This window comes from Cyprinus carpio, chromosome A1, assembly GCF_018340385.1.
Source record: "Cyprinus carpio isolate SPL01 chromosome A1, ASM1834038v1, whole genome shotgun sequence".
Lineage (NCBI taxonomy): Eukaryota > Metazoa > Chordata > Actinopteri > Cypriniformes > Cyprinidae > Cyprinus > Cyprinus carpio.
The window spans coordinates 32,498,281-32,525,738 of NC_056572.1; the positions used below are offsets into that span (position 1 = coordinate 32,498,281).

The 27,458-nt window shown below is 40.8% G+C and overlaps 2 protein-coding genes across 2 annotated transcripts in view; both read left to right on the forward strand.

Annotated features, from left to right (window-relative positions):
* The window catches only part of LOC109093063 (type II inositol 3,4-bisphosphate 4-phosphatase), a 577,378-nt gene that overhangs the window by 141,279 nt on the left and 408,641 nt on the right, over positions 1-27,458 (forward strand). The window lies entirely within an intron of this gene.
* Positions 6,346-27,458, forward strand: part of LOC122146113 (mucin-2-like) — a 31,133-nt gene continuing 10,020 nt past the window's right edge. The window contains 10 exon segments of the mRNA XM_042763679.1: positions 6,346-12,803; positions 13,644-13,705; positions 13,835-13,992; positions 15,319-15,447; positions 15,929-15,992; positions 16,272-16,500; positions 18,395-18,634; positions 18,909-18,970; positions 21,788-21,945; positions 22,195-22,332. Coding sequence (XP_042619613.1) covers positions 6,894-12,803; positions 13,644-13,705; positions 13,835-13,992; positions 15,319-15,447; positions 15,929-15,992; positions 16,272-16,500; positions 18,395-18,634; positions 18,909-18,970; positions 21,788-21,945; positions 22,195-22,332 — 7,150 coding nt within the window. The 5' untranslated portion in view covers positions 6,346-6,893.

Consider the following 27,458-nt stretch of genomic DNA (forward strand, 5'->3'; position numbering starts at 1 on the left):
ACATCTTCAACAACAGAGAATTCCAAAAAATGACACCTGCTGAAACATCCACCACTAGTGCAGCAGAAACATCTACAACAACAGAGACTTCCACAAAAATGACACCTGCTGAAACATCCAAAACTAGTGCAGCAGAAACATCTACAACAACAGAGACTTCCACAATCACTACTCCTGCTGAAACATCAACCACTACTGAAGCAGAAACATCTACTTCAAAAGAGACTTCCACAATCACAACAAATCCTGCTGAATCATCCACCACTAATGCAGCAGAAACATCTACAACAACAGAGACTTCCACAATAACGACTCCTGCTGAAACATCCACAACTAGTGCAGCAGAAACATCTACAACAACAGAGACTTCCAGAATAACGACACCTGCTGAAACATCCACCACTAGTAAAGTAGAAACATCTACAACAACAGAGACTTCCACAATCACAACAATTTCTGCTGGAACATCGACCACTAATGTACCAGAAATGACTTCAACAACAGAGACTTCCACAATCACAACAATTCCTGCTGAAACCTCTACTATCATTGCAGCAGAAAACATATACTACAATAGAGACTTCCACAGTCACAACAATTCCAGCTGAAACATCCACTATCAGTTTAGCAGTAACATCTACAACAACAGAGACTTCAACAATCACAACTACACCTGAAATATCCTCCACTAGTGAAGCAGAAACATCTACTACAAAAGAGACTTCCACAATCATGAGTCCTGCTGAAACATCCACCGTTAGTGTAGCAGAAATATCTTCAGCAACAGAGACTTCCACATTCACAACAACTGCGGTTGAAACATCCACAATTAGCGCAGCAGAAACATCTACAAGAACTGATACTTCCACAATTACAACAATTCCTGCTGAAACATCCACCACTAGTGCAGCAGAAACATCTTCAACAACAGAAAATTCCACAAAAATGACACCTGCTGAAACATCCACCACTAGTGCAGCAGAAACATCTACAACAACAGAGACTTACACAATAACAACACCTGCTGAAACATCCACCACTAGTAAACTAGACACATCTACAACAACAGAGACTTCCACAATCACAACAATTCCTGCTGAATCATCCACCACTAATGCAGCAGAAACATCTACAACAACAGAGACTTCCACAATAACGACTCCTGCTGAAACATCCACAACTAGTGCAGCAGAAACATCAACAAGTACAGAGACTTCTAATATAACGACACCTGCTGAAACATCCACCACTAGTAAAGTAGAAATATCTACAACAACAGAGACTTCCACAATCACAACAATTCCTGCTGGAACATCGACCACTAATGTATCAGAAATGACTTCAACAACAGAGACTTCCACAATCACAACAATTCCTGCTGAAACATCCACCCACTAATGCAGCAGAAACATCTACAACAACAGAGACTTCCACAATAACGACTCCTGCTGAAACATCCACAACTAGTGCAGCAGAAACTTCAACAAGTACAGAGACTTCTAATATAACGACACCTGCTGAAACATCCACCACTAGTAAAGTAGAAATATCTACAACAACAGAGAGTTCCACAATCACAACAATTCCTGCTGGAACATCGACCACTAATGTACCAGAAATGACTTCAACAACAGAGACTTCCACAATCAAAACAATTCCTGCTGACACCTCTACTATCAGTGTAGCAGAAACATCTATAACAACAGAGACTTCAACGATCACAATAATTCCAGCTGAAACATCCAGTACTAGTGCAGCAGAAACATCTACAACAACAAAGACTTCCACAATAACGACTCCTGCTGAAAAATCCACAACTAGTGCAGCAGAAACATCTACAAGCACAGAGACTTCCACAATAACGACACCTGCTGAAACATCCACCACTAGTAAAGTAGAAACATCTACAACAACAGAGACTTCCACAATCACAACAATTCCTGCTGGAACATCGACCACTAATGTACCAGAAATGACTTCAACAACAGAGACTTCCACAATCACAAGAATTCCTGCTGAAACCTCTACTATCATTGTAGCAGAAACATCTACAACAACAGAGACTTCAACAATCACAACTACGCCTGAAATATCCTCCACTAGTGAAGCAGAAACATCTACTGCAAAAAGAGACTTCCACAATCACGAGTCCTGCTGAAACATCCACCATTAGTGTAGCAGAAATATCTTCAACAACAGAGACTTCCACATTCACAAACAACTGCGGTTGAAACATCCACAATTAGTGCAGCAGAAACATCTACAAGAACTGATACTTCCACAATTACAACAATTCCTGCTGAAACATCCACCACTAGTGCAGCAGAAACATCTTCAACAACAGAGAATTCCACAAAAATGACACCTGCTAAAACATCCACCACTAGTGCAGCAGAAACATCTACAACAACAGAGACTTCCACAAAAATGACACCTGCTGAAACATCCAAAACTAGTGCAGCAGAAACATCTACAACATCAGAGACTTCCACAATCACTACTCCTGCTGAAACATCAACCACTACTGAAGCAGAAACATCTACTTCAAAAGAGACTTCCACAATCACAACAAATCCTGCTGAATCATCCACCACTAATGCAGCAGAAACACCTACAACAGCAGAGAATTCCACAATAACGACTCCTGCAGAAACATGCACAACTAGTGCAGCAGAAACATCTACAAGCACAGAGACTTCCACAATAACGACACCTGCTGAAACATCCACCACTAGTAAAGTAGAAATGTCTACAACAACGGAGACTTCCACAATCACAACAATTCCTGCTGGAACATCGACCACTAATGTACAAGAAATGACTTTAACAACAGAGACTTCCACAATCACAACAATTCCAGCTGAGACCTCTACTATCATTGTAGCAGAAACATATACTACAATAGAGACTTCCACAGTCACAACAATTTCAGCTGAAACATCCAATATCAGTTTAGCAGTAACATCTACAACAACAGAGCCTTCAACAATCACAACTACACCTGAAATATCCTCCACTAGTGAAGCAGGAAAACCTACTACAAAAGAGACTTCCACAATCACGAGTCCTGCTGAAACATCCACCATTAGTGTAGCAGAAATATCTTCAACAACAGAGACTTCCACATTGACAACAACTGCGGTTGAAACATCCACAATTAGTGCAGCAGAAACATCTACAAGAAGAGATACTTCCACAATTACAACAATTCCTGCTGAAACATCCACCACTAGTGTACCAGAAACGAATTCAACAACAGAGACTTCCACAATCACAACAATTCCAGCTGAAACCTCTACTATCAGTGTATCAGAAACAACTACAACAACAGAGAGTTCCACAATCACAACAATTCCAGCTGGAACATCCACTGTCAGTGCAGCAGAAAAATCTACAACAGAGACTTCAACAATCACAATAATTCCAGCAGAAACATCCACTACTAGTACAGCAGAAACATCTTCAGCAACAGAGACTTCCACAAAAATGACACCTGCTGAAACATCCACCACTAGTGCAGCAGAAACATCTACAGCAACAGAGACTTCCACAATCACTACTCCTGCCGAAACATCAACCACTACTGAAGCAGAAACATCTACGTCAAAAGAGACTTCCACAATCACAACAAATCCTGCCGAATCATCCACCACTAATGCATCAGAAACATCTACAAGCACAGAGACTTCCACAATACCGACACCTCCTGAAACTTCCAACACTATTGAAGTAGAAACATCTACAACAACAGAGATTTCCACAATCATAACAAATCCAGTTGAAACATCCACTTTTAGTTTAGCAGAAACATCTACAACAACAGAGACATCCACACTCACAGCCACTCCTGCTAAAACATCCACCACTAGTGCAGCAGAAACATCTACAACAACAGAGACTTCCACAATTACAACAATTGCTGTGGAAACCTCTAGTATCAGTGTAGCAGAAACATCTACTACAAAAGAGACTTCCACAAAAACGACACCTGCTGAAATATCCACCACTAGTGAAGCAGAAATATCTTCAACAACAGAGACTTCCACACTCACAACAACTGTGGTTAAAACATCCACAATTAGGCCAGTAGAAACATCTACAAGAACAGATACTTCCACAATCACAACAATTCCTGCTGAAACATTTACCACTAGTGCTACAGATACGTCGTCAACAACAGAGACTTCCAAAATCACAACAATTCCTGCTGAAATATCCACCACTAGTGCTGCAGGAACATCTACACCAATAGTTACTTCCACAATCTCAACAATTCCTGCTGAAGCCTCTACTATCAGTGTAGCAGAAACATCTACAACAACAGAGACTTCCACACTCACAACAACTGCCATTGAAACATCCACAATTAGTGAAGTAGAAACATCTGCCAGAACAGATACTTCCACAATCACAACAATTCCTGCTGAAACCTCTATTATCAGTGTAGCAGAAACATCTACAACAACAGAGAGTTCCACAATCACAACAATTCCAGCTGAAACATCCACTATCATTTTAGCAGAAACATCTACAACATTAGAGACTTTAACAATCACAACTACACCTGAAATATCCACCACTAGTGAAGCAGAAACATCTACTACAAAAGAGACTTCCACAATCATGAGTCCTGCTGAAACATCCACCATTAGTGTAGCAGAAACATCTAAAACAACAGAGACTTCCACAATCACTACGCCTGCTGAAACATCAACCACTACTGAAGCAGAAACATCTACTTCAGAAGAAACTTCCACAATAACGACACCTCCTGAAACATCCACCACTAGTGAAGTAGAAACATCTACAACAACAGAGACTTCCACAATCACAACAATTCCAGCTGAAACCTCTACTATCATTGTAGCAGAAACATCTACAACATTAGAGACTTTAACAATCACAACTACACCTGAAATATCCACCACTAGTGAAGCAGAAACATCTACTACAAAAGAGACTTCCACAATCATAAGTCCTGCTGAAACATCCTCCATTAGTGTAGCAGAAATATCTTCAACAACAGAGACTTCCTCAATCACAACAATTCCTGCTGAAACATCAACCAATAGTGCAACAGAAACATCAACAGAGACTTCCACAATCACAAAAACTCCTGCTGAAACATCCACCACTAGTGTAGCCGAAACAGCTTCAACAACAACAACAGACACTTCCACAATTACAACAACTGCAACTGAAATATTCCCTACTAGTGTAGCAGAAACATCAACAACAAAAGCAACAACAACAGTAGTCACAATTCTTGGTGGAAGTACTACTGCAGGATTTTCCACAACAGCTTCACAAACAACATCTACTGCAGTAACTTCTGTGATCCCCACTTCAACCCCTGCTGAAAGCACCACTGTCAGTACAGCCACAACATCCACAACACCAACAGCTACAATAACACATCCACAAACAGCTACAACAACACATCCTTTAACAGTGACATCAGTTGCTTCTGGAACTACTACTGCAGGAATTTCCACAACAGCACCACAGACGACAACTACTGTAGTACCTGTTGTGAGTGCTTCTTCAAACACTATCGAAAGCGCCACTTTCAGTAGAGCCACAACATCCACAACACCAACAGCTACAATAACACATCCACAAACAGCTACAACAACACATCCTTTAACAGTGACATCAGTTGCTTCTGGAACTACTACTGCAGGAATTTCCACAACAGCACCACAGACGACAACTACTGTAGTACCTGTTGTGAGTGCTTCTTCAAACACTATCGAAAGCGCCACTTTCAGTACAGCCACAACATCTATAACACCAACAGATACAACAAAACATCCTTCAACAGTGACATCAACTCTTGCTGGAACTACTACTGCAGGAGTTTCCACAACAGCGCCACAGACGACAACTACTGCAGTAACTTCTGTGATTTCCCCTTCAATCACTATCGAAAGCACCACTATCAGTAGAGCCACAACATCCACAACACATTCTTCAGCAGTGACATCAACTGCTGCTGGAACCACTACTGCAGGAGTTTCCACAACAGCACCACAGACGACAACTACTGCAGTACCTGTTGTGATTTCTTCTTCAGCCACTATTGAAAGCACCACTGTCAGTGCAGCCACAACATCCACAGCACCAACAGCTACAACAACACATTCTTCAACAGTGACATCAACTCCTGCTGGAACTACTACTGCAGGAGTTTCCACAACAGCACCACAGACGACAACTACGGCAGTAACTTCTGTGATTCCCCCTTTAATCACTATTGAAAGCACCACTGTCAGCACAGCCACAGCATCCACAAAAACATTCTTCAACAGTGACATCAACTGCTGCTGGAACCAGCTACTGCAGGAGTTTCCACAACAGCACTACAGACGACAACTACTGGAGTACCTGTTGTGATTCCTTCTTCAACCACTATTGAAAGCACCACTGTCAGTGCAGCCACAACATCCACAGCACCAACAGCTACAACAACACATTCTTTAACAGTGACATCAACTGCTGCTGGAACTACTACTGCAGGAGTTTCCACAACAGCACCACAGACGACAACTACTGCAGTACCTGTTGTGAGTCCTTCTTTAACCACTATTGAAAGCACCACTGTCAGTGCAGCCACAACATCCACAACACCAACAGCTACAATACATCCACCTACAGCTACAACAACACATCCTTTGACAGTGACATCAAGTCCTGCTGGAACTACTACTGCAGGAGTTTCCACAACACCGCCACCGACAACAACTACTGCAGTAACTTCTATGATTTCCCCTTCAATCACTATTGAAAGCACCACTATCAGTACAGCCACAACATCCACAAAACATCCTTCAACAGTGACATCAACTGCTTCTGGAACTACTACTGCAGGAATTTCCACAACAGCTCCACATATGACAACTACTGCAGTACCTGTTGTGAGTGCTTCTTCAACGACTATTGAAAGCACCACTGTCAGTACAGCCACAACATCCACAACACCAACAGCTACAACATCACATCCTTCAACAGTAACATCAACTCCTGCTGGAAATACTACTGCAGGAGTTTCCACAACACCGCCACAGACAACAACTACTGCAGTAACTTCTATGATTTCCCCTTCAATGACTATTGAAAGCACCACTATCAGTACAGCCACAACATCCACAACACATCCTTCAACAGTGACATCAACTGCTTCTGGAACTACTACTGCAGGAATTTCCACAACAGCTCCACATATGACAACTACTGCAGTACCTGTTCTGAGTGCTTCTTCAACGACTATTGAAAGCACCACTGTCAGTACAGCCACAACATCCACAACACCAACAGCTACAACATCACATCCTTCAACAGTAACATCAACTCCTGCTGGAAATACTACTGCAGGAGTTTCCACAACAGCACCACAGACGACAACTACTGCTGTGACTTCTGTGATTCCCCCTTTAATCACTATTGAAAGCACCACTGTCAGCACAGCCACAGCATCCACAAAACATTCTTCAACAGTGACATCAACTGCTGCTGGAACCACTACTGCAGGAGTTTCCACAACAGCACTACAGACGACAACTACTGGAGTACCTGTTGTGATTCCTTCTTCAACCACTATTGAAAGCACCACTGTCAGTGCAGCCACAACATCCACAGCACCAACAGCTACAACAACACATTCTTTAACAGTGACATCAACTGCTGCTGGAACTACTACTGCAGGAGTTTCCACAACAGCACCACAGACGACAACTACTGCAGTACCTGTTGTGAGTCCTTCTTTAACCACTATTGAAAGCACCACTGTCAGTGCAGCCACAACATCCACAACACCAACAGCTACAATACATCCACAAACAGCTACAACAACACATCCTTTGACAGTGACATCAAGTCCTGCTGGAACTACTACTGCAGGAGTTTCCACAACACCGCCACCGACAACAACTACTGCAGTAACTTCTATGATTTCCCCTTCAATCACTATTGAAAGCACCACTATCAGTACAGCCACAACATCCACAAAACATCCTTCAACAGTGACATCAACTGCTTCTGGAACTACTACTGCAGGAATTTCCACAACAGCTCCACATATGACAACTACTGCAGTACCTGTTGTGAGTGCTTCTTCAACGACTATTGAAAGCACCACTGTCAGTACAGCCACAACATCCACAACACCAACAGCTACAACATCACATCCTTCAACAGTAACATCAACTCCTGCTGGAAATACTACTGCAGGAGTTTCCACAACACCGCCACAGACAACATCTACTGCAGTAACTTCTATGATTTCCCCTTCAATGACTATTGAAAGCACCACTATCAGTACAGCCACAACATCCACAACACATCCTTCAACAGTGACATCAACTGCTTCTGGAACTACTACTGCAGGAATTGCCACAACAGCTCCACATATGACAACTACTGCAGTACCTGTTCTGAGTGCTTCTTCAACGACTATTGAAAGCACCACTGTCAGTACAGCCACAACATCCACAACACCAACAGCTACAACATCACATCCTTCAACAGTAACATCAACTCCTGCTGGAAATACTACTGCAGGAGTTTCCACAACAGCACCACAGACGACAACTACTGCTGTGACTTCTGTGATTCCCCCTTTAATCACTATTGAAAGCACCACTGTCAGCACAGCCACAGCATCCACAAAACATCCTTCAACAATGACATCAACTGCTGCTGGAACCACTACTGCAGGAGTTTCCACAACAGCACTACAGACGACAACTACTTCAGTACCTGTTGTGATTCCTTCTTCAACCACTATTAAAAGCACCACTGTCAGTGCAGTCACTACATCCACAGCACCAACAGCTACAACAACACATTCTTCAACATTGGCATCAACTCCTGCCGGAACTACTACTGCAGGAGTTTCCACAACACCGCCAAAGACAACATCTACTGCAGTAACTCCTATGATTTCCCCTTCAATCACTATTGAAACCACCACTATCAGTAGCGCCACAACATCCACAACACATCCTTCAACAATGACATCAACTGCTGCTGGAACCACTACTGCAGGAGTTTCCACAACAGTACCACAGATGACAACTACTGCAGTAACTTCTGTGATTCCCCCTTTAATCACTATTGAAAGCACCACTGTCAGCACAGCCACAGCATCCACAAAACATTCTTCAACAGTGACATCAACTGCTTCTGGAACTACTACTGCAGGAGTTTCCACAACAGCACTACAGACGACAACTACTTCAGTACCTGTTGTGATTCCTTCTTCAACCACTATTGAAAGCACCACTGTCAGTGCAGTCACTACATCCACAGCACCAACAGCTACAACAACACATTCTTTAACAGTGACATCAACTGCTGCTGGAACTACTACTGCAGGAGTTTCCACAACAGCACCACAGACGACAACTACTGCAGTACCTGTTGTGATTCCTTCTTCAACCACTATTGAAAGCACCACTGTCAGTGTAGCCACAACATCCACAGCACCAACAGCTACAACAACACATCCTTCAACAGTGACATCAACTGCTGCAGGAACCACTATTGCATTAGTTTCCACAACAACACCACAGACAACTACTGCAGTAACTTCTGTGATTCCCCCTTTAATCACTATTGAAAGCACCACTGTCAGCACAGCCACAGCATCCACAAAACATTCTTCAACAGTGACATCAACTGCTGCTGGAACCACTACTGCAGGAGTTTCCACAACAGCACTACAGACGACAACTACTGCAGTACCTGTTGTGATTCCTTCTTCAACCACTATTGAAAGCACCACTGTCAGTGCAGTCACTACATCCACAGCACCAACAGCTACAACAAAACATTCTTCAACAGTGACATCAACTGCTGCTGGAACCACTACTGCAGGAGTTTCCACAACAGCACTACAGACGACAACTACTGCAGTACCTGTTGTGATTCCTTCTTCAACCACTATTGAAAGCACCACTGTCAGTGCAGCCACAACATCCACAGCACCAATAGCTACAACAACACATCCTTCAACAGTGACATCAACTGCTGCTGGAACCACTACTGCAGGATTTTCCACAACACCGCCACAGACAACATTTACTGCAGTAACTTCTATGATTTCCCCTTCAATCACTATTGAAAGCACCACTATCAGTAGCGCCACAACATCCACAACACATCCTTCAACAGTGACATCAACTTCTGCTGGAACCACTACTGCAGGAGTTTCCACAACAGCACCACAGACGACAACTACTGCAGTACCTGTTGTGATTCCTTCTTCAACCACTATTGAAAGCATCACTGTCAGTGCAGCCACAACATCCACAGCACCAACAGCTACAACAACACATCCTTCAACAGTGACATCAACTGCTGCTGGAACCACTACTGCAGGATTTTCCACAACACCAGCACAGACAACATTTACTGCAGTAACTTCTATGATTTCCCCTTCAATCACTATTGAAAGCACCACTATCAGTAGCGCCACAACATCCACAACACATCCTTCAACAGAGACATCAACTTCTGCTGGAACCACTACTGCAGGAGTTTTCACAACAGCACCACAGACGACAACTACTGCAGTACCTGTTGTGATTCCTTCTTCAGCCACTATTGAAAGCACCACTGTCAGTGCAGCCACAACATCCACAGCACCAACAGCTACAACAACACATCCTTCAACAGTGACATCAACTCCTGCTGGAACTACTACTGCAGGAGTGTCCACAACAGCGCCACAGACGACAACTACGGCAGTAACTTCTGTGATTCCCCCTTTAATCACTATTGAAAGCACCACTGTCAGCACAGCCACAGCATCCACAAAACATTCTTCAACAGTGACATCAACTGCTGCTGGAACCACTACTGCAGGAGTTTCCACAACAGCACTACAGACGACAACTACTGCAGTACCTGTTGTGAGTGCTTCTTTAACCACTATTGAAAGCACCACTGTCAGTGCAGCCACTACATCCACAGCACCAACAGCTACAAGAACACATTCTTTAACAGTGACATCAACTGCTGCTGGAACTACTACTGCAGGAGTTTCCACAACAGCACCACAGACGACAACTACTGCAATACCTGTTCTGAGTCCTTCTTTAACCACTATTGAAAGCAACACTGTCAGTGTAGCCACAACATCCACAACACCAACAGCTCAAACACATCCACAAACAGCTACAACAACACATCCTTCGACAGTGACATCAAGTCCTGCTGGAACTACTACTGCAGGAGTTTCCACAACACCGCCACAGACAACATCTACTGCAGTAACTTCTATGATTTCCCCTTCAATCACTATTGAAAACACCACTATCAGTACAGCAACAACATCCACAACACATCCTTCAACAGTGACATCAACTGCTTCTGGAACTACTACTGCAGGAATTTCCACAACAGCTCCACATATGACAACTACTGCAGTACCTGTTGTGAGTGCTTCTTCAAGGACTATTGAAAGCACCACTGTCAGTACAGCCACAACATCCACAACACCAACAGCTACAACAACACATCCTTCAACAGTAACATCAACTCCTGCTGGAAATACTACTGCAGGAGTTTCCACAACAGCACCACAGATGACAACTACTGCAGTACCTGTTGTTATTCCTTCTTCAACCACTATTGAAAGCACCACTGTCAGTATAGCCATAACATCCACAACACCAGCAACTACAACAACACATCCTTCAACAGTTACATCAACTGCTGCTGTAAGTACAACTGCAGGACTTTCCACAATAGTGTCACAGACAACATCTACTGCAGTAACTTCTGTGATTCCCCCTTTAATCACTATTGAAAGCACCACTGTCAGTATAGCCACCACATCTACACCACCAACAGATAAAACAACACATCCTTCAACAGTGACATCAACTGCTTCTGGAACTACTACTGTAGGAGTTTCCACAACAGCACCACAAAAAACATCTTCTGCAGGAACTTCTGTGATTCCCTCTTCAACCACTATTGAAAGCACCACTGTCAGTACAGCCACAACATCCACAACACCAACTGCTACAACAACACATCCTTTAACAATGACATCAACTGCTTCTGGAACTAATACTGTTGGAGTTTCCACAACAGCACCACAAACAACATCTTCTGCAGGAACGTCTGTGATTCCCTCTTCAACCACTATTAAAAGCTCTACTGTCAGTACAGCCACAACACCTACAGATACAACTACAGGGCCCTCAACTACCAGAACAACTGCTGCTGGAACATCCACCACCAGTGGAATATTTCTCACAACAGTGCCACAAACACAAACATCTTCTTATGCTTCAGCCACTGAATCTTCAACAGTCTTTGAAAGTATAACATCCATACCAGGTTCTGCCACTAGTGGAGCAGTTACCATGACATCACCTCCTATGTTTGTTTCATTCTCTCCATCATCAAATGTCTCTGAGAGCACAACTCTTAGTACCATTGAAACATCCGCAACAACAACATCAAAAGGATTCTCTGCACTAAAAACAGAAACTTCTGTTTTTACTTCAGCAACTCCCTATTCAACAACCTTTTACTCTACGACTGGTAGCACAGCTGGAACATCATCAAATTCATTTGCCTCAACCACTAAAAAAACTAGTCTCTCAACCACTAATGCATCAACAAGACCCTTGACATCTAAATTTATAGTGCCTACGACTACAATTACAAAATTTGTACCTGTGTATCTAACAGATTTGGTGTTCCGCTCTTTTGACATATTTATAGTTGAACTCAATGATTCAAACTCGCAGGCCTTCAAGTCAAGAGCTGAGCTTGTCAGATCTCAGGTAAGTTAAAATAAATTTACAAGATTTACAGGTGACACACAGAAAATATCTTGCCTGTATTTAAGGGAACAGACAGCAGACATTTTAAACCAAAGCCAGACATATACAGGAGTTTGTTTGGGTTTTGTTATTATTTAAATTGTTTAGTGTACCATTAATGAATGACATTTTGTGTGCATCTCAATCAGCTCCCTAGCTCGTGAATCAGTATATCATGTACACAAATTCAGTCACTGGTAAGTACCCTGGCTCACTGCACATTGGGACAGTAATTACTCAATTTCTGGTGACATGACTACGTACAACTTCAATTAACAACATTGTAGAATGTCACCATTGTAATTAATCAAGCAGGCAACAGGCAGGACCAATCTTTTTGATAATATTTTTTATTTTCTTTAAACACATTCTTCTTTTACATATTCTTACAACATTTCAGTCAAATGTTTTTCTTTTCAAATCTTCTATCGCATATCATTAAATTTATTGAGTTAGCTCCATAGACTGTATGTGTTGGCTTGTGTGGTTTATGTTTTGCGCTTCAGAAATGTGATGTAGTTTCAGTAAGGGAGCATTGTGTGCAGCGATGCTCCCTAGTTTTTTGTGGTACATTGTGGGATTTTTCAGGGAGTTAAAGTTCCAGTGCACTGGAAGGATTTCGTGATTGAGACAGCCCTTAAAATGGCTGACCCCCTGACCAGTGCCCTGACTACTGAACTAGGGAGCTGATTGATTGAGATACACCCTTTGTTTTTCTACTAGTATAGAAATCTTCAACAGTAATAAATGTAATTTAATAAATCAAATGTTATGTCTGATCACGGTTATTGTATGTTACAGCTTAGACCAATCTACAGAGCAAAATATCCTTCTTTTATCGAAGTGATTGTCTTGTGTTTCAGGTAAATATGGAATGTATGTGCACTGTGGGTTTAAAAAACAAACAAACAAGATAATGCAGTAAACTTATTATATAGTGGTAATATGCTCATATTAAGAAATATTATGTGACATTCTTTTATATTTTCCAGACCAGGGTCAATCATCACAGAAACACAATTAGTTTTCAACTCCACACAATCTGTTCCAACCATTCAAGAGATTTCAGACACCCTCTTTATAGCAGTGATAAAAGGAGATGTCAACCCCCTAAATATAATTCCATATTCAATTTCAGTCAATGGTTCAGGTAAGTTTGCTTGCATTTCAGAACATATCTTGAAAATTCTGAAAGTCTTAGAATTACTGTGCCTACTGTAGAGATACGTATCACAGACCCAGTATGATCTCTGCCCAAGCTTATACATCCTTGGTGACCCTTGCCCTTTAAGTCATGATAAACAGGCTGAATCAGAGTGGATACAGAGCTGCATCATGCTAGGCAGACGGGTGATTGTGAAAAACTGGAAATCTTCTGGAAGGGTATTTGGTTTTTGAGTGGCTTTTAGGCTGAGTGGCAGCCCTCGAAAAATTATTTCCTATAGTCTACATGGGAGGATTAATATTTATTTTAATAAATGGGGGAAAATGTACATTTCTGTAATCCACAGTAGTACCAAGCATGTGACAAGGTGAAAATAATTTCTATGGTAAATAAGATACAGCTTCTAGTAAGAACTTCTAGAAGGTTTTTTGTTTTGTTTTAGTAGTATGTTTATATGTCAGGTACATGATTGTTTTTATTATTTCTTATTTGCAAATAAGAAAATAAATAAAGTACAAATCCTTAAAAAGAAAAACATCTAGGTTACGCATGTAACCATGGTTCCCCGAGGGAATGAGATGCTGCATCAGAAGGCTTTGGAATGCCTTCAGTGTGACCACGGTCTGAATCACGTGTGTAATCAGTCCAGTGGAATGGTGAGACGTCACGGGCAGGGTGAAATAGCGACCAGGATGCTTAAAAGCATGTGAGGTGGATACAGCAGCAGCTTCTTGGAAATGAAGTAAGCGCTCGCAGGGATGCTGGAAGTATTGCCCTGAGACACAGCGTCTCGTTCTTTAGGGGAACCATGCATTCTATTGCATAACCTAGAGACGTTCCCCTTCAGGAAGCTGTGTCAAAACATTTTGGGAACGAGTATGCCAACGCTGCCAGACTTACAAATCCCTGCCTAGTGTGGAAGAGCAAAGCTAAGGCGAGAGAAAAGGAGCCAGGAGTGGCGTAGAATGCAGGTAGGAACCTGACAGAGTAGGCGGGGTAGAAATCCCACAGCATTCCGAAGGCCAACTTCTGGAGGAGTGAGCCTTGACCCCCAAAGGAGAGGGGAGATCAGAGGACTCGTGTTCAAGTCTCCATTCCCCGGGCCTCGGCCCCTGCCTTGACAGGATGTCTGCTCCCATATAGAGATGCCCAGGGATGTGAACTGCTCTCAGTGAGAGGAGTTTCTCCTGGGACCACACAAGGATCTGGTGTGCCAGCCTGTAAAGGGGGCGTGAACGCAGACCTCCTTGGTGGTTGATATGATACCACCGCTGTGTTGTCAGTGCGCACCAACACATGGTGATCTCTTAGGAGGAGGAAGTGTTTCAATGCTAGAAACACGGCCAGTATCTGTTGATGTGGCAGTTGATGTGCCACATAAGATGGGAACCACTCCACAGACCGCGGGCCGAGAGGCTACTCATGACCACTACCCAACCGGTGAGGGACGTGTCCATCGCTAGCATTACGCAGCGACAAGGAGCTCCCAGCACCAGACCCTTAGGCAAGAACCAAGGTTTCCTTCACATTTCTAAAGCACAGAGGCAGCACCACGTGACCTTGACCATGCGGAGTGGGTTTCCCCTTGGGGAAAACCCCTTGGTCTTGAGCCACCACTGTATGGTCTCATGTACAGCAGGCCAAAAGGTATCACATTGGACGCAGCTGCCGTCAGACCCAGTAGTTATAGGAACATCTTGACAGTGAGTGACCAGCCTTCTCTCACTCTTGCGACTGCAGTGAGGATCGACTAAATCCGAGCAGGAGACAGACATGCCTGCATTGTGGTCGAATCACACACCATCCCCAGATAAAAGGTTCGCTGTACTGGAGAAAGCACACTTTTCATAACCTCAGCTCTTTTCTGAATCGCCATCTGCTCTGATTGAGCTAATAACAACCAATCATCAATGTGGTTCAGAATGCGGATGCCCTGGAGTCACAGAGTGCAGGCTGAGAGTGCAAGGCCAAAGAACCTGGTATTGGTAAGCGTTTGCGCCCGAATGCATGGGGATGGATGGAGATGTGGAAGTATGCATCTTTTAGATCGATCATGACAAACCAGTCCTCAGACCTGAGCATCCTAAACTTCAGTCGCATGACTGAGCAGTTCAAATGACGCAGACATAAAATGGGACGCAACCCTCCATCCTTCTTTGGAATGATTGAGTACTGGCTGAACCAGGACTCTCTGTCGTGAGGAGGGACCACCTTGATGGCCTCCTTCCTCAAAAGAGTGTTTACTTCTTGTTTCATTACCAGAGCCTGCTCAGAGCCCACCAGAGTGGGAATGACCCCATTGAAACGAGGTGGAGGAGAACCAAACTGGATTCGGTGGCCTCTTTCTACAGTGTGCAGGACCCATTAAGAGGTTTCTATGCTGCCAAAAGGTCTACTAAGGGAATCAGTCTCTCAAGACTGACCTCTGGTGAACCTGAAGCGGCGAACTGGCAGGGGACTGTTGAACTAGCTGCTCTAGAAACCTCCGAAGATGTAGCGAGCCTCTTAGTACCACTACGTTTCCGGGTGGTGACTGAGAGAAGTGCTCGCTGGAGACCATTGCTCCCTGAAGCACCATAGGTGGCAGGGTTGGCAGAGTAATCTCCCGAGGGCACTGAGGAGAGACGGGCACCGTATAATGATGTGTACACTGCTCTTACCCAGAGGTGCCTGCCCTCCAAAGTCCTGAGCCATAGCATTAGGACTCTCTTTTGGCTGAAGTCTCCTATTTAAAAAAAAAGATGTCCCTCAGACCCATGTCATCTCCTAGGAATACTAGACTAATAGAATCACAGCCTGCTCAGAGCAGGACCCAATGAGACACGCTTGGCAGGGATTCCCACACCGCCAGGTGACCTACTAAGGACGGGCCTCTGGTGTACTTAGAGCAGCTAGCTTGATGCCCTGAAGCAGCAGACCAGCAGGGAATGGACAAACTAGCTGTTCTGAAGCATTTTTATCCCAAGAGCTTCTGTATAGAGAGTGAGGGAGGAGAAGGGGGGGGGGGGCATCTCCAGTCCCTGCTAAATAACATATAACATGTATATCTAACTTCTCATAAACAGATTAAATACATCATTTAATTCCTCAGAATTAAATGCAGCCAAACAACCAGACAAGTCAACATGGTCTGATGTGATAAGAATAATATAAAGAACCGAGAATGACTGTAATGCACCACTCGGTTATACAAACAATATCAATCTCCTCGAAGAAAGAAAGGGGGAAGAAACCACAGTGCGGGCTTCCGAACCCTGAAATAGAGTGCTAGATCTAGGGAATGCAGGTGGAGAAAGGGTGAGCCAGTGTCCAACCCATCTGCTAGATTCACGTGCAATTCCCATGATTTCAATCACTGCCATGCCTCAGCAGCAGCGGGACCGGAACTGCAAGGTTACAGGCACAGACACACTCCTCAGAGCGTGCCCGGTGGGAGTGGAGCATTAGCAGTGGGTAAAAGCACAATCAGCCCCTTTGAGAACTGACTGCACGAGCTCCGCTCCCCAGTAAATGCGGCTCATTATAATATTATAATATGCTTGTGCATCTGGGCGAAATCTCATCGCCATCCTCCACGTCCACTTCCTCTGAGGAAGACAGCCGGAGCATTGAGCCCTCTCCCCAGGGTGAAGATACCACAGGGCGGGCTTACGATCCCAGAGATCCCCTTAAGATCCGCAGCCGCCACTCCTCCTTGGTGAAAGCAGGGTCTGCACCAGGAGGAATGCTGGTGAAGGCTCCCTCCTCAAAGAGAGCCCTCTGAGAGCGAAGCATACACAGTGACAAATGCTCACCATGCATTTTTTTTTCCTCAAAAGCTGACTCTGCGTGCTTTTCTCCCAAGCAGACAACACACAAACTTTGTGTGTCCCCACCCGAAATGTAGCGCGGGCAGAGAGGAACACACATCCTGAGATGCTGCCCACTCTCGCCCTATGTTTGTCTTTTACTCGCATTGGAAAATAAAGAGTGATAATGGACAGGCAACACCAAATATCACTGACACACACAGAGCATTTGCTGAATGAAAGAAAGCTGCCGCTGTTTCCATCGCATGTGGTTTTAAGCATCCTGGTTGCTACGTCCGTGACTGATTACACATGATTAAGAGCGTGGTCATGCTGAAGGCGTTCCCAAAGCGTTTCGATGCAGCTCGACTTCCTGAAGGTGAACTATGTCTAGCACTTTTGCTAAATAGATCTTGTAGAATTTATAACCCTTGCAGAATTTATAATATAGTACTAGTCTTATGTATATAAGAATGACACACAAAATACACAGTACATTTAAACTGTAATGATACAAAAAAGGCTCTTAGACATACTTTGTTGATCAAATTTTTTCATCTTCTTTCTTACAGTTATAAACATGACTACTTCAACTACAGCATCAACAACAACAAACGGCAACGACAGTGATGACAACAACAACAACAACAACAACAACACAGACGACAACAACAAGACCCTTGACATCTACAACTAAAGTGCCTACAGCTACAACTACAAAATTTATACCCATGTATCTAACAGCTCTGGTGTTTCGCTCTTTTGACATATTTATAGTTGAACTCAGTGATGTAAACTCTCAGGCTTTCAAGTCAAGGGCTGAGCTTGTTAGATCTCAGGTGAGTTAAAATAAACTTACAAGGTTTACAGATGACACACAGAAAATATCTTGCCTGTATTTAGGAGAGAACAGATATTTTAGACCCAAGCCAAACATACTGTATAGGGGTTTGTTATTATTTTAATTGTTTATTTTACCATAAATAATTGACACATTTTGTTTTTCCCCTCTTAAATTAAAAAAAAATGTCCTCAACAGTTATCAATGTAATTTAACAAATGAAAAGGTTCATTCTGATTGTGGTTGTGACTGCCTGTTTTTGTATGTTACAGCTTGAACCAATCTTCAGAGCAAAATATACTTCCTTTATTAGAGTGATTGTCTTAAGTTTCAGGTAAATATGGAATTTATGTTCATTGTGGGTTTAATACACACACACACACACACACACACACAAACATACAGTGGGGAAAATATTTATTTGATCCCCTGGTAATTTTGTTAGTTTGCCCACTTACAAAGAAATGAAGGGTCTGTAATTTTATGGTAGGTTTATTTTAACGTATAGAGACAGAATACCAACCAAAAAATCCAGAAAAAACACATTATATAAAGGTTAGAAACTGATTTGCATTTCAATGAGTGAAATAAGTATTTGATCACCAAGCAAAACATGACTTAGTACTTGATGCAGAAACCCTTATTGACAAGCACAGAGGTAAGATGTTTTTTGTTTTGTTTTTTTGTAGTTGGTCACCAGGTTTGCACACATCTCAGGAGGGATTTTGATCCACTCCTCTTTACAGATCCTCTCGAAATCCTTGGGGTTTCTTGGCTGTCATTTGGCAACTCGAAGTTTCAGCTCCCTCCACAGATTTTCAATAGAATTAAGGTCTGGAGACTGGCTAGGCCACTCCATGACCTTAATGTGCTTCTTCTTGAGCCACTTCTTTGTTGCCTTGGCGGTATGTTTCGGGTCATTGTCATGCTGGAAGACCCATCCATGACCCATCTTCAGTGTTCTGGTTGAGGGAGGAGGTTCTCTTCCAAGATTTCACAGCAAATGGCCCTGTCCATTTGCCCCTCTATAGCCGCGTTTCCACTGTCGGGCTAGAGGAGTGGTTATGAACAAAGGTGGAGTTTCTCCACTTCTGGAGAGTGTCAGCGCCGTTCATTTCAGAAAGATAACAGCTATAACATAATAAAAACTTTTAAAAATAAGCTGAGCTCAAAACTCACTTTCAGTCAGCAGCGAGTGTTTGAAATAACGCGATCCGATGTGGATTATAATCATCATAAAAGGCAGAAATATTTATAAGCTATGTAAAAGACTATGCACGCTAAACATTAACGTTACCATAATAAACATGGTAAATGCAACCACTTGGAGAAATCAGACATCAGCTTCTTATTCTCGATCACAATTGTGTATTTATTTAGTAACTTATATTATCTGTCATAATTCTCGTCTCGAGAGTTTAGCTCCGCATAGCATGTCATCAAAATATAATAATGATTTTTGTTCGGGAGCTTTTATAAAAATAGAGTTATTATCATTCATTCTAAATGTGACTTATATAGGCTACTGTGGCTACAAATAAACAGAAACAGACTCGACTGAATAAGCAGGCTATTTTCATAAGCGTTAAAAATAAATAAATAAAATAGAAATACATTTATTTCTGTGTGATTAATTTTGAGTCCTGATAAATGGATTCATTATGCTCAATGTATCACTTATAGTAAAACATTGATGCTTTTGAATTTGAATATTTAACAAAGCATGCAAACAAAAGGCCGCTGTTATCATGTTCGTTTTGTGATCGCGCTAGTTCCAGTGACTTATTTCTCATTAGTTTTCTGATAACTTCTCTTTGTTGGTGAAACGATGGGGTTGCATGACGTTGTTCCTGAGAGGCGTGTAAAGGGCGGGTTTTAGTGACGCGCAGCAGAGCTTCTGGCCCGACTGTGGAAACGCTTCGCTATTCTGGCCTCGTGCTACTGGCCCGAGTCTATTAGCCCCGCCCGGCCTGCTTTAAGCCCTGGCTCGCACTGGCCCGACAGTGGAAATGCGGCTAATGTGGTGAAGTTGTCTTGTACCCTTAGCAGAAAAACAGCCCCAAAGCATAATGTTTCCACGTCTGTTCTTGACTGTAGGGATGGTGTTCTTGGGGTCATAGTCAGCATTTCTCTCCCTCCAAATACGTCCTTCACATGTCTAAGGCACAGAGTCGACTTAATGCCAAAGTGCTCAATTTTGGTCTCATCTGACCACAGTACTTTCTCCCAAGCCTTCTCTGAATCATTATATGTTCTTTGGCAAACTTTAAATGGACCTGTACATGTGCCTTCTTGAACAGGGGGACCTTGCGGGTGCTGCAGGATTTCAGTCCATTGCGGCGTAGTGTAAACAATGTTTTGCTTGTGACTGTGGTCCCAACTGCCTTAAGATCATCAACAAGCTCCTCCCATGTAGTTCTGGGCTGATCCCTCACCTTTCTCATGATCATCCTTACCGCATGAAGCGAGATCTTGCACGGAGCTCCAGACCAAGGCCGATTGATGGTTGTTTTGTGTTTCTTCTATTTCCGAATAATCGCACCAACAGTTGTCTCCTTCTCACCAAGCTTTATGCTGATGGTTCTTGGTTATGGTCTTGTGCAGATCTACAGTCTTGTCTCTGACATCCTTTGACTGCTCTTTGGTTTTGCCCATGGTGGTGGGAGAGGTTGGAATGGAAGATACAGATTGTGTGGACAGATGTTTTATACACCCAACGAGCTGACATTAGGAGTAACTTCGTAAAGTGGCAGGAATAATCTGTGTTCCACATGGGCACATAACCAATCTGTGGGAGCCAGAATTCTTGCTGGTTAGTAGGGGATCAAATACTTATTTCACTCACTGAAATGCAATTTCTAACCTTTATATATTGTGTGTTTTTTCTGCATTTTTTGGTTGAAATTCCGTCTCTATACGTTAAAATAAACCTACCATAAATATTACAGACCCTTCATTTCTTTGTAAGTGTGCAAACTTCAGACAAAATCAGCAGGGGATCAAATAAATATTTTCCCCACTGTATATATATATATATATATATACACACACACACACACACACACACACACACACATGCATACATACATGCATACATATATAATATGCTCATATTAAGAAATATAATTTGACATGCTTTAATTTTTTCCAGTCCTGGGTCAATCATCACGGACACACAACTAGTTTTTAACTCAACACAAGCTCTTCCAACCGTTCAAGAGATTTCAGACTTTCTCTTGACAGCAGTGGAAACAGGAGCTGTTGATCCACTGAAAATAATCCCTACAACAGTTTCAGTCAATGGTTCAGGTAAGTTTGATTGCATTTCAAATCATATCTTGCAACATGTTCTGAAAGTCTTACAACAACTGCGCCTAGCACTTTTGCTCAGTAGATATTGTGGAGTTTCTAACCTTATATAGCACTAGTCACTAGTTGATTATATGTATATAAGAATAACACACAAAACATACAGTACATTTGGACTGAATGAAACAAATGAAACAAGAAAGAGGCCCTAAGATACTTTGATTTAAATTGTTCATCTTTTTCTCTCAGTTATAGCTACGACTGTAGCTGCAATTACAACTACAACTGCAGCTGCAACTACAGCTTCAAGTGGACTGAAGATTGAATCCAGCCTGCTCCAAGCAACATGGCTCATTATTATCGCAAAACTATTACAGCTTTTCCTATAGATCCCTTAACAATAAATGCAAGTGGCGAGAAATGCAAGGGATGTGCAAGGCACGAATTATACTTGTAAATTATAATATTTTTGTATGTGTATTAGTATGTGTATAATGTGTTATTTAGTATTGTAGCACACTCTCAAAATAATGGCAATATAAACATTAAAAAATTATAAAATATAAAATATAAAGTATATATATATATATATATATATATATATATATATATATATATATATATATATATATATAATATATATATATATATATATATATATATATCAGCAGGTTGTAGAAATCAATCAAAAAAGGGAAATTTCCTCAGTATTTTAAATGTAATGCTTTTTTTCACCTGTCTGCAGGTTAAAGACTTTTACACTGAAGTTCTTTTTTTTCTAGTATGTGTTAACATTGCAAGATCATATTATATCTTATTATATTCAAATAAACATATTTATTAAGTTCATATGGTCTAATATTGTGATTGAATGAAGTATTTAGATTTATTTAAAATTTACAAGGGTTTTATATTAATTTAATGAAATGAAGTCTTACAACTTTAACCTTCACAACTCTTCCATTGCAAACATTTTTATAGCTCATTTGTCAAAACTGGCAATTTAAAAAATAATCATAAACTCGTCTCAGGATAGTATGATTAATGAGGCCTGTTAGACAGTATGCATTAATGAGGCCTATTTTGTTCTTTCTTTATAGCAACATGACAAGTAATGAAGACACAGTTGGTATCAATGAGCTTTACTAAACAAAGTTGGTGTTTTTTTTTTTTTTTTTTTTTTTTTGTCGTTTTTTTTTTACTGAAATGGAAGTACTACTATGGAGGACCGAAAGTGCCACTTAAAAATAAAGTGAAGAAGCAATTTATTGACTAATAATTCAAACATAAAAATGTATATAAATAAATCACTTTTTAAATGGACAAATAGACATATTTAAATATGTTTGCTTAATTTGTGTTTTTAAATGTAGTTTAATAAAACAAAAAAAACAAAAATAATAATGTATAACTAAATAGACACATTTAAAACTTTTTATTTAATTCATGTTTTAAAACGTGGATTAATAAAACAAAAAAAGGAACATTAATAAATATTTTTAAATGAACATTTTAAGTTTTTAAAAATGCATTTGGTAATCACTTTTCTCTCTCTGTTTGCCAATTGCTTTTCTTTGTCGTTTTGCCAAATTAGGTTATTCCTCTTCAGTAAATAAATGTCAATTATTAAATGTCAATTAAATGCTTTTCTGTCATTGGACAAAAAAATGTCATCGGACATGTGGCTACACTTGGGAGCAACCAATCAACTTTTGCCTCGATTTGAAGAGCCAACCCCTCTCTCACTTGTAAATGTAACACGCACTGACAGTGAGAATACCTATACGTCATTGCAAGGGGAGTATAAAGACGGATTCAAGCGACGCAAAATGTCAGGGGAATCTGAATTGTCAGCGTTTGGAGAGGGACATTGTGGATGAATTGTTAGATTTAGCTGATTTCTGCGAAAGAAATTCTCCTCTCGGTTATCAGGGGCTGGAACAAAATGCAGCATTGGCATTCCAGCAGCAGAGACTTTCTTCGCTGGCCAGTCACATAATTTGATGTAATACTTTTTTATTTTAAAAACTACATTTCAACACAATAACATTATGTACCACATGACTGTCATTTGTAGGCATTTATCATAAAGTTGGTTAATAAAGTCAGATTATGTTTGATGTTCGCAGAGTTCAAAACAAAGTTCAGTAATTCATTCGAAATAAATGTTTACACTGCAGGACTATAGTAAAAACAATATTAATACAAGCTTTACAAATTGCAAATGTGTTATATTTAAATGATTTATTTAAATGTTAAAAGTCAATTTATTTAAAACACATCGGACATTTCAACCCAATTGGTGGAATTGTCATTCGGTCCCATATTCATCAAGCGCTGTGATAGTGCTTCAAAGCTTTTTCGGGTTTAAATTTACTGCTACAATACAATACTGCTACAAGCGGTTTTTAAAAATTGTTTTCTGGTCGATATAAAGTGGTTGCATAATCTTAAAACTGACTGTGGTAGTGATATCTTTAGGACTGTCGACTTCATAGAACAAGCGAAAACGAATGTCCGGCGACCTAAACCCTAACTAATTTTATACCGCACTAGTTCACCACTACATAAGAGCAGGGGTGCAGCTGCACATTTGCCTAGTGGTATGCAAGATCAGTGTTTGTTGGCTTTGTTGTAGTAGTGAATTATAGTAGCTCCTGCAGAAAACTTTCTGCAAGTCATTGACCAAAAGCCCATTACCAGCTTGTGCATGGAAGGATACAAACTCATCAGGAGTGAAAAGGTTTGAACCCCCTTTCCCCCTTTTTAATACCATAGGAAAAAAAAGTGAATAGTAAAGAAGGAGAAAAAAGAAAAGTGTGTCACATAACATCCCCTTTAACTTCTAATGGCAGACCCCAGACAGTAGAGCACATTTTTTTTTTTTTATTATTCATTTTTATTTTCAAACACATGCAATATTGCTTACTTTTTAGTTAGGTAATTTGAATATATATATATATATATATATATATATATATATATATATATATATATATATATATATATATATATATTATATATATATATTCAAATTACCTAACTAAAAAGTGAGCAATATTGCATGTGTTTGAAAATATATAAATGAATGTCATGATTCCCACTATGGCCACTAGATGACAGCAGAGGATCATTTATTGTCTCATTTACCATTTCCACTCTGTAATATAGTTTTTTTTATTTTATGCTAATGGATTTATATTTAGACATTATAAAAACACTATTATAGCATTTAAATATCTATTTTTTGTCAAAGTTTTGTATTAAAGTATGAAGTAGCAAGAGTTTTCAACTCATTGGATCTACTGGAATCACACAGATGGTCTTTGAATTCAGAATGGCAATTTTCAGCAAAAGGTGGCCAGTTTGTTTCCTTGTTTACAATCTTCTCAGTTTCTCTCAAATGTAAATCAAATGCCCATTCACAAACATGTGTTTTGTTGTTGTTGTTGTTGTTGTTTCCCGAGCAATAGAGATCGGAAATGAACTGATATTAATCACTTTGCCATCTTAGACAGTGGCGGTGCCAGGATGTTTTCATAGGGGTGGCCAGGAAGGCGCCAGCAACCAGTCTGGGGTGGAACAGAAAATTATTTCTATATAGAAATTAACTTGACTATAAAGTACTGGACGGTTTTAGCACCTAAAACACAACTGAATACAATTAATTTGTACTTAATTGTAACTGAAATAGTTTTTACATTTGAGATAGAATTACATGAAGCAATACTGAGCAATACTCGTTGTCCACCTCTGTCTACTTTTCTGCAACAGACTGAAGCCTCCGTGCATGTGCATTCAGCGTGCCTTTCTTTTCAGCTAATACAATAAAAATGCTGCAATTTTCTGGAGTTATTTTATGATTGTTTGTGCAGTCTCAAGCTATATCTTAAACTTCTCAAAATACAATCCTCTTCAGATTAGTTTTAATCTAAATAAAACAATCTTTATCTAATTCTGATTGGGTGGGCAAGACAGTCATTTGGGTGGGCTTAGCCCACCCCTGCCCATGCCTGGAGCCGGCCCTGCTGTGAGTCAGAAGCGCCATACTGTCCTTGCAAAGTTGGAATTGCCCCTCTTTATAGAAATAGACACCAGCATTGTAGGCTACTCTCCCAGGAAACAGACCTCGTCCTCCGCAAAATGCACTGCACACATCTGAATATTTGGATTGAACTGTTCCGGAACAGAGTTGTAAATACAACTTAACCACTGATTTCTAGTTGTGTCCTCTTTTGGAAGGCCAAACAAAGTAGATTCACTTTCACAACAAAACACGTAGCATCGCCACAACATGGCACCCGCAGCAACAATGAGAATAAGTTACGGCTTCTTTCTTTGCATGAACATTTGGGGTGGCGTTATACAAATCTTCCCACATTGTGACGTAGACATGGGGGCGTGTTTGAATGAGCCGTTTTAGGTAGGAGTGGTTGGCTCTTAACTAATATCTCTTTGGATTTGAGACTTTAGTCTTTGTAACTTTACATATATTCTTTATGCACCAAGAGCTGGTTACACTCCAAGAGACAGAAAAAATTGAAAAAAATGAATATTGCATGGAATTGATCTTACTAATATAGATATCGTACCTCAAAGTGATGATGTTACTGACCATTTCCTTGTATCATGCATGCTGCATATTATATTAACTATATGGCTCCGCGTTATCATCTGGGCAGAACTATTGTTCCAGCCACCAAAGACTGGTTCACAAATAGCCTGCCTGATTTATCTCAACTGCTCTGTGTACCCATAAATACACATGAACTAGATGAAATGACAAGCAACATGGGCACTTTCTTCTCTAATACATTAAAAGCTGTTGCCCCCATCAAATTAAAAAAAGTTGGATAAAAACGTACTGTGCCATGGTACAACAGTAATACCCATTCTCTCGAGAAAGAAACTAGTGGTCTTGAGCGCAAATGGAGAAAAACTGATTTGGAAGTTTTTTATAATTGCTTGGAAAATCAGTATGTCCAGCTATAGACAGGCTCTAAAAGCTGCCAGGGCCCGAGCATACTCACAAACTCATAGAAAATAACTAAAATAATCCAAGGTTTTTACTTACCACAGTGGTTAGATTAACAAATAACCAGACTCCACCCGGTCTAAATATTCCCTCACAGTTTAATAGTAATGATAACTTTATGAATTCCATTTTCAGAACTTTTCTGAAACACACAATAACATGACGTATATAACTGTAGTAAAAAAAAAAGCAAACTTGTCATGCAAGACAACTTTCTTTTCAAATGAATGAATGAAAACAAAATTCAATTCAATTCAAATTCATTTGTATAGTGCTTTTCAGGATACAAATCGTTGCAAGGCAACTTTCCAGAAAATTATGCTTCTAAAATATTCAGTAGTAGCTTATCAGTGGTGACTGTCAGTTAATGTACATACATATGGCAGAAATGTATGTATATTTTTTCAGAAATACATACAAATATATATATATATATATATATATATATATATATATATATTATATATATATATATATA